This window comes from Vigna unguiculata, chromosome 8, assembly GCF_004118075.2.
Source record: "Vigna unguiculata cultivar IT97K-499-35 chromosome 8, ASM411807v1, whole genome shotgun sequence".
NCBI classification, from domain to species: Eukaryota; Viridiplantae; Streptophyta; class Magnoliopsida; order Fabales; family Fabaceae; genus Vigna; species Vigna unguiculata.
The window spans coordinates 36,562,807-36,571,515 of record NC_040286.1 but is presented as its reverse complement, the minus strand read 5'-3'; the positions used below and the strand labels follow the sequence as shown (position 1 = coordinate 36,571,515).

The following is an 8,709-nucleotide window of genomic DNA, read 5'->3' as shown; positions in this document are numbered from 1 at the left end:
ATTATATTAAGAGATTTCAAGATTTCAATACTAAATTATATATATTTTTGTTATATGAGTCACAAGGATTAAATATATAAAATTTAAGTATATTATTTTGACCCATTCAATATTTGTTATTTGAATATTATAATTATTAAAATTATAAAAAAAATATGTTCATGAGCAAATAGTTATAAAACTAAATTAATTTTTCTTATTTTTTATAATTTTATAATGGATAAATGTTTTATAAATAATAATGTTAATAAAAGCAAAATCAATTAAGTTAGAAAATTAAATAAAATGTACATAAAAAATAATAGCAAAATATAAAAGTCAAAATTGTAAGAAATCATGTGTATAAAAGAGGGGTTAAATTTTGTTCAGATGGCAAATTATAAGATGAATGACAGTAAATTCAGTAGACAAATACTAGATTGATGTATTTTTTTGAATTCTGATAATTGATTTGACCTTAAAATAATTTTAACCCTTAAATAACCTCCCAGGAACCTTAAAATGCATTATTCTCAGATTATCTTACATCAAAGCGACCCTTTCTCAGTTTTCACTAACACTTGTTCTAGGGTCTTCCTAAAACTCTTTCATTTGGGAAGCTTGCATTCAGCAACAAACATCATCTCTCACAAGGATAACCCATTGGTCTCAGAACCTTTCGTCCTTTTGTTCAATTCACAGCATATGCTAATTTCCCCTTGTCTCTGACGCTTACTGTCAAGAGGTTTTTCTCTTCTTTATTCGGGTAAGGTATTTCATTAACATTATTTGTTAAGTTGCATTTTGTTATTGTGCAGATTTTGTTTTGAATTGTAAGATTTAGTCGTAGAGCCTGTGGCGACGATTTATTTTGGAATACCTTACTTTTTTTTTCTTGTGCGTATCAAGTGTTCGAGATAGAAATTGAAAACTGATTTGTTTGCTGAAGCCTGATTTTTTTTTCTCTCCTTATTGAGACAATTCACATTCCGACAATTTCATTTTCTTGCAAGACCTTAACAGGAGAAGAATTTGAACACGGACATGCTTCGTGTATGCTTATGTGCTGAAAAGAGTGATATTTTTTTTTTCTCGTGCAGGATATGGATATGTTCTTGTTATATGTGTAATTAGGTTTCATACAGAGTTAAATTTCTTTGAATATACCCTGGTTTGATGTATTTTTTAGTGTTTAATTTGGATTCTGTGATAATGTATATAGATATAAGCCAGAAGGAGTGCACTTGTTTTGTAACTCTAGAGGATCGTGCTCCAATGGTACATTGTTTTAAACAGTGTTCTGTGTTGGATTTTTATTTATAATTGGCATGGGGGCAGAAACAATTTACGCATTGTTTGACCACGTTTCATCAGTTTTGGAACAATCCAAATGATTACTCTATTACTTGTTCGTTAAACAAATGCAGATAGCTACCCATTACTTAGTTAGGTTCATTGGTTATAGAAATAAGGCATGTTGCCTATAAATGAAACAGGAGATAGAGAGAGAATATCTAGTCATTTTTTGATAGAATTGGGGCAGTGAGAGGTACAGACCCTAGTTGTACAAGTTAGGCGTGATATTTGATACTGATACTATTCGTGTAGTTGTAGCCTCAGCATTTTTAGCTTCTTTCGCTGTTCTATTTGGGCCCTCTCGTTAGATAAAAGATAAAATTACCATTATATTGTCTTGCTGTCCATCTGTGTGATTTTTTTCTTTCTACTAGTTTTTATATTTGTTGGCGATTGGAAGGTTAACGTCCTAAATTTACCCTTTAACTAAGTTTTTTTCTGGTATTGATTTCATACTGCTTTAGGAGAGAACATGACGTCAAAAAGGGAAAGGGAAGTTGATCGTAAAGTAGAGGATGAAGGGCTTGATAATGAATCGAAAAGGCAGAAGCTGGATGAGAATTCCTCTCCATCTCCTCCTCCCGTCTCCATTGCGAATCCACTTTCTGGGTTAGCTAATAATTATGCTGACATTGATGAGGAGGAAGAATATGTTCGAAGGGAAAGGGGTTCTGTTAATGAGAGTAGGAATGATAGGTCGCAGCACAATGGGCATAGATATGGAGAGGCTGATGGTAGTGATGAAGAAGATGATTCACAAGAACAATTATTTAGTGGAAGAAACAGTCGCCAGGTTGAGGTTCGGAAGGACTGTCCTTATCTCGATACGGTTAATAGACAGGTATTTGACTTACCTTGTCCATTGTTGGCAGTACTTTTACTGGTTTTCATGCATATCTGATTTTTTATGACATTTATGCACACAGGTTTTGGATTTTGACTTTGAAAAATTCTGTTCTGTCTCCCTATCGAATTTAAATGTGTATGCATGTTTGGTTTGCGGGAAGTATTACCAAGGGAGAGGGAAGAAGTCTCATGCATATACACATAGTCTGGAAGCAGGACACCATGTTTATATCAATCTCCGTACTGAAAAAGTCTACTGTCTTCCTGATGGTTATGAAATTAATGATCCTTCATTAGATGACATTCGGCATGTCTTAAATCCAAGGTTAGTCTAATTCTTTTATTTGGCTGTGCCTGCTGCAGAAAACATTTTAGCAATATCATTCTGTTTCTATGGTCATCAGCTGTCAGCGGTGACTATGTTGTTGATATTTTGATCTTTTGTACAATGTGTGTCACCTGTTGTTAGCTGGTTAGAGTATTTATTTACCATTTGTTCCCCTAGAAAATTGATTTTTATTCACTCTGGTAGCTCAAAATTAAAGTCAATTATTAACATTGAGGATTGTGGTTGAAGTTGTCATCTGCCAACACAGTTTGTGAGGTTCTAAGATTTAATCCTTAGCTTGGACACTTTGTGAATAGATATGAGATTGGATCTCACTGGTTTTATACGTATCCCCATCCACTCTATGGTAGGGCCAATGGCAAGCCCTTAACTAGAAAATCCCTGGACAAACATCTAACTTAACTGGTCGGTAGGGGTTTTCCTCTGCTGTTCAGGCCTACCTTGGAATCCCTTCTATGTACCAAAATTAAAAAATAGTTGTTTTATATGGTGCATGTGGAATAATTACTTTACCCTTGTTTATGTCACCGATGTTAACATCTTTCTCTTCATAATAACTAATTAAAGAAGGGCTTTTGTTTTATAAGCAATTGGTTTGGGCTTTGTATTATGTGTCATGAGTTTTTTTTTTTTCTCAATAAATTCTGTTTTCTTCTTAGCATCTTCATGATTTGCCTGTTGTCATAATTTATCTTCCATTTTCTGCCTGTGGATGTGCCAAATTGCTTGTATGATGTTTATCAGCGACTTGCTGTCACCATAAAAGATCAAACTTCAATTTTTATCTAATTAAAAATGACATGGAAATATTTATTCACCCATAATAAAGTTGTCATCACTTATCGTATATGATTTTGTGCTATCTTATGTTTTCATTACCTTGAATTCTTTAAATGGTCTCCATTGTCTATTAAAATGCATGGTCTACGGGCATTCATACTGTTCTCTATATGCAGATTCACTGGAAAAGAAGTTGAACAACTTGACAAAAATAAGCAGTGGTCTAGGGCACTTGATGGTTCTAGTTACCTTCCTGGAATGGTATATTTTTCATGCATATAAAAATGAAAATATTATAGAAAGGTTGCTAGGTGTTTTATGGCCTACATTTATATATTATACTATGTCTTTTCAGGTGGGACTTAATAATATCAAGGAGACTGATTTTGTGAATGTAACAATTCAATCCTTAATGAGAGTTACCCCCTTGAGGAATTTTTTCCTCATCCCTGAAAATTATCAACACTGTAAATCTCCACTTGTTCATCGATTTGGTGAACTCACTAGGAAAATATGGCATGCACGGAACTTTAAAGGACAGGTTTGTTTCTTATAAATTCATTGTATGCTATATTATTATAATTTGGTAGTGACATGTCTATCAACATGCATACCAACAGGTCAGCCCACATGAGTTTCTACAAGCAGTGATGAAAGCCAGCAAGAAAAGGTTTCGGATAGGTGCACAATCTGACCCAGTTGAGTTCATGTCATGGTTGCTTAATACTCTACATGCAGATCTTAAGACATCAAAAAAGAATACCAGCATAATCTATGAGTGTTTTCAGGTTCTTTTTTGTCCTCTCTTTTGGTTGACATGCTGTTACTGGCTGCAGCTATCCACAAGTTGTATGTTGTTTTTACTGTGTTTGCAGGGTGAGCTTGAGGTTGTGAAAGAGATTCCTAACAAAGGTACCATTGATAAGAAAGAAAACAATGAAGACCAGAACAATGCTGAGAAACTTTTGGATGGGGTAAATGAGCGATATGCATTTGTCAAAGAAACTTCAAAAATGCCATTTCTAATGTTGGGGTTGGACTTGCCACCACCTCCTCTTTTCAAGGATGTGATGGAAAAAAATATAATACCACAGGTACTACTCCATTAATGTTGTTGTCCTTGTTGCATGAGATGTTATATTTGATAATGGTATAATCTACCTCAAGGGATCTGATTGGAAGTTTAAATCTTGTTATTTGTCTGTGACTGTTATATCCAAGAGACTTGTAAAAATAAGAAAATTGAGGATATTAATGTACGGAAGGATGTTTGAACATCAATGTTGGTAACTTATTGTAACTTATAAACCATTATTTAAGAGCTAAGTAATTAGTTATGTGCTGTGGACTGCATCTTGGCTGCCAATATGCTCTTTACTATCTCACCTATGGGCACTTACATTTTGTTTCACATAATGAATGTTTTAATTTAGAAGACTTGAAACAATAATCCAAATTATGCATTGACAATGCTTATTTTCCTCATGTTTTCAGCATTACTCACTACTTGCATTGATCTTGACAAAATAATTGGATAGAGGAAAATTCGTAGTTCAAAGAAAACATCTGAACTTGACCAATGACTCTTTGTGGTCTATGATACAAGGAATAATCTTCAAGTTCCGTTTGCATCCAAACTATGCAAACTTAATACTGTCCATGACTTTTGTGGGGGAGTGTGTAGAATAATCATATGAGCAGCATGATCCACACATTTTTATGGAATTAAAACCATGACTCTAGTGTAATAAATGCTCTTTTTTAATTTTTTCAACACATTTTGTTATAGTCAGTAAAAAATGATTTATCTTATTTGTCGTGTGAAATGTTTGTAAGAATTGTATTCTTTGTTTCTTTTAATGTAATTCAGATTCCCCATTACACTCCCATTAGTGAACATGCTCGTAATTGTATTTTGTCCCAGTTCCAATAAAATCCCTTGCCATGAGAGGACCCTGTTCGGTTGATCTGCTCTGCACTTGTTCTGATTCTTGTCTCAAGCTTTCAACTTCCCTTTAGTTTACAACTCATCTTTAAAGCCTATATACAAATACTATAGTCATTCTCCTTGTGGAAAAACTCACAAGAATTTTCGTAAACACTAAAAAGGACTGGGGAGACAAATTTTGAATACCTTTTCTGTACACTAATGTATCTAATTTGAACCACCAGTGCACCCGTTTGTATTTTGTAGTTGAAATTCCCATCTTCTTATAGGGTAAGTTGATGCATTCATTTCAAAATATCTGCAAATACCACTGGGTTGATGACTCTCCTCCCCCCGAACCAGTGATATCTTTTGTGTACAATGAACACCTGTAATAATTTTGTATACCCCCTAACGTTGTAGTATAGTCCAGGTGGTATGATGTAAAGCTTTAAAGGAAAAATGTAGAGTTCCCTTTAAATCAAGGATAATTAGTTCAATATGCAATTCCACATTTGCACTTGTTAACTTGAGTTTTGGTTTTTATGTTAAGCTTTTTATTTTGAAGCTCTATCTGTCTTTTTTTTCCCTAATTGTCTGCTAATAAGGCTTGATTTTTAGGTTCCACTCTTTAACATTCTGAAGAAGTTTGATGGTGAAACTATCACAGAGGTGGTCCGTCCTCATATAGCAAGGATGAAATATCGTGTTACCAGATTGCCTAAGTATATGATTCTTCACATGCGGAGGTTTACTAAGAATAATTTTTTTGTGGAAAAGAATCCCACATTAGGTATGAATTTATGTCTCAATGTGCTGTACTTTGTTCAAGTTAACACCCGCATATTCTAACTTCACCGTATACGTGCTTCAGTAAACTTTCCTGTGAAGAACCTGGAGTTGAAGGATTACATTCCCTTGCCAACACCAAAAGAAAATGAGAAATTGCGATCTAAATATGATTTAATTGCTAATGTTGTTCATGATGGCAAACCTGGTGAGGGTTTGTATAGGGTATTTGTACAACGCAAATCAGAAGAACTATGGTAAGTTCTATTTCTCGATAATATAAAAAATCTCTATAAATTTGAACAGATTTATGGATGTACAACACATATGAGGACTAAGATCTTGTTTCTTTAGGTATGAGATGCAGGATTTGCATGTCTCCGAAACACTTCCTCATTTGGTTGCGCTGTCAGAAGCTTATATGCAAATTTATGAACAGCAAGGCTGAGTTCAAATCAGTTTCTTTGTGCACCACAACCTGATACACATTGTGTGCTGAATGGTTGACTAACACTTGTTTCATCTGGGAAGCTCGCAAAAACTGTAGTGACGAGCTTCAGTAGCTACTTCTCTCACAAGGAGAACCAATTGATGCCAAACCCTATCGTCTTCTATTTCAATTCACAGCATATGATAATTTTCCCTTGTTAGTGACGCATGGCAAAACTCTATTGACGAGAGGTTTTTTTCTTCTCTATTCGGGTAAGGAATTTTGTAAACATTATTTGTTTAGTTGCATTTTGTTATTGGGCAGATTTTGTTTTGGACTGTAGTGTGGATTATTGTGTCACTCGTAGGTATTGTAAGAAAGATTCATATAGCCTGTGAGGATGATTTATTTTGGAACACCAAACTTTTCTTCTTCTTGTGCCTATCAAGTGTTCGAAGGTATGCATGAAAAAAATTGAAAACTGATTTATTTGCTGAAGCCTGACTTTTTTTTCTCTCCTTATTGAGACAATTCACATTCAAACAATTTCATTTCCTTGAAAAACCTTAACAGGAAAAGATTTTGAACATGGACATGCGTCGTGTATGCTTATGTGCTGAAAAAAGTGAGATATTTTTTTATCTTGAGCATGATATGCATATGTTCTTGTTATAGGTGTGATTAGATTTCATACAGAGTTGAATTTCTTTGCCATTAGACAATGGATATACGTTGGCTTAGTATATTTCAGTTTACTTCGGATTCTGTTGTAATAGACAGATATAAAATACAAGCCACAAGGAATGCGGTTGTTTCGTAACCCTAGAGGATCTTGATCCAATGGTACATTATTCTAAAGTGTGCTGTTTTGATATTTTATTTATAATTGGCATGATGGTGATTTGAATAGAGATAAATAGCTGCCGAAAATTTGGCGGTTTTTTTCTTGCAGCTTTTTCTTTTTAATGAATTCCGAATTGTGTAATCTAAAAAGTATTTTCAGATCTGAAAAGTGTATTACGGAATGCATTAAAAAATACATTTTGAAATGTGTATTTTAAGCATTTGAAAATATTTTTCTGATTATATAATCCTGAATGTGCTGTGTATTTCTGGATTTGATAATATCTTTAGATCGTATAATTTAGAATATATTTAAAAAAATATATTTTGGAAGGTATTTTATATTTGGAAATGTGTTTTAAAATATATATTTCAAAATATATTATGAAAAACCTTCCGGATTTGATATTTTCGGATTTGTCTTGTTGAACGCTTGAAAGGGTTATCTAATGGATTTTTAAGGAAGTTTACAAATGTTTATATGTAGTTTTTTCCAACGTAATTATAGAATTCTTTGTAGTCATTTTTTTAATTAAGTATATAGTTTTCGGTCTTCTACGTTTAGTTATGAGTACATAATTCAAGGTAAGAAAAAAAAACTCTTAAGTTGATTTGAATTATAAGTAGTCCTTATTTAGAGAATTATTCTTTTGTAAACATAACATCATTTACAAACATAAAGGACCTTCCGGAATATTTTTGTCAGATAAATGTAATATTTCTCATTTAAAAAAAGACCATTCTTTTCTTCGTTTTCAAGTTTACATGGGCTTCTCGATTGCTTCAAAAAGATATTGATGGAGACTCTAGCAGATACAAACTATGACCCGCTTCTTCTAGTTTTGTTTTGGTGCTATCTATATCAATTTGGTTTATGTCATTAGTTAAACCTTTTATTTCTAAATATTATAATTACATGATTTACATCTTCAAATTAGTATACAAAAATTACGTTTTGCTTTTAAGTTAAATTATGAAATATTTTATTTCTCTACTCTATGAAAATTGTGTAAAATATCCTTTCTAACTAAAAACATGATGTCAAACTCTATTTATTACACATAAAATGCTCCATATGCTATTTGTTTCTTTCTTAAGATGTCAGACTAAATATTTTATAATTTAGGTTAAAAATAAAACATAATTTTTTATAATTATATGGAGATAAAAATCATATTTAACGTTTAATTTAACATATTTTAAGGGTGTGTTTTTTTGAAGAAAATGATTTGAGAGATGAGGAGAAGATTGATTTGGGTGGATTTGAGAGTGAAGTTTATACTGTTCTTTTAAAAAAATTTGTAGTTGATAATAGAGTTGATTTGAGGTGAACGATTTGATTGATATAACTAATAAAAAATAAAGTTTAATAAATAATAAAGTAAGATTATCAAATTGTCTTTGATACTA

The 8,709-nt window shown here is 32.7% G+C and overlaps 1 protein-coding gene across 4 annotated transcripts; it reads left to right on the top strand.

Annotated features, from left to right (window-relative positions):
* The first annotated feature begins 487 nt into the window (after positions 1 to 487).
* LOC114194703 (U4/U6.U5 tri-snRNP-associated protein 2-like) lies at positions 488 to 7,291 on the top strand. 4 transcript variants are annotated; one of them, XR_003606420.1, is made up of 12 exons: positions 488 to 745; positions 1,800 to 2,176; positions 2,262 to 2,506; positions 3,487 to 3,571; positions 3,666 to 3,851; positions 3,931 to 4,098; positions 4,186 to 4,404; positions 5,859 to 6,030; positions 6,112 to 6,283; positions 6,381 to 6,728; positions 6,824 to 6,914; positions 7,030 to 7,291. XR_003606420.1 is itself a non-coding variant. In XM_028085073.1 (10 exons), exons 2-10 carry the CDS (start codon positions 1,808 to 1,810, stop codon positions 6,472 to 6,474), a joined length of 1,710 nt encoding a protein of 569 aa, XP_027940874.1. In that variant the 5' UTR covers positions 488 to 745; positions 1,800 to 1,807; the 3' UTR covers positions 6,475 to 6,954. The 4 variants fall into 4 exon arrangements, 2 of the variants coding, with proteins under 2 accessions (XP_027940874.1, XP_027940875.1); XR_003606419.1 differs by lacking the exon at positions 7,030 to 7,291 and having other exon boundaries at positions 6,824 to 6,937; XM_028085073.1 differs by lacking the exon at positions 7,030 to 7,291 and having other exon boundaries at positions 6,381 to 6,954.
* The last annotated feature ends 1,418 nt before the right edge of the window (positions 7,292 to 8,709 follow it).

Excerpts from the sequence above, each read along its gene's own strand:
- LOC114194703 (XM_028085073.1), top strand. The coding sequence starts at position 1,808 with ATGACGTCAAAAAGGGAAAGGGAAGTTGATCGTAAAGTAGAGGATGAA. Across the intron at positions 3,572-3,665 it reads CTAGTTACCTTCCTGGAATG|GTGGGACTTAATAATATCAA; the intron begins GTATATTTTTCA and ends ATGTCTTTTCAG. Across the intron at positions 3,852-3,930 it reads CACGGAACTTTAAAGGACAG|GTCAGCCCACATGAGTTTCT; the intron begins GTTTGTTTCTTA and ends GCATACCAACAG.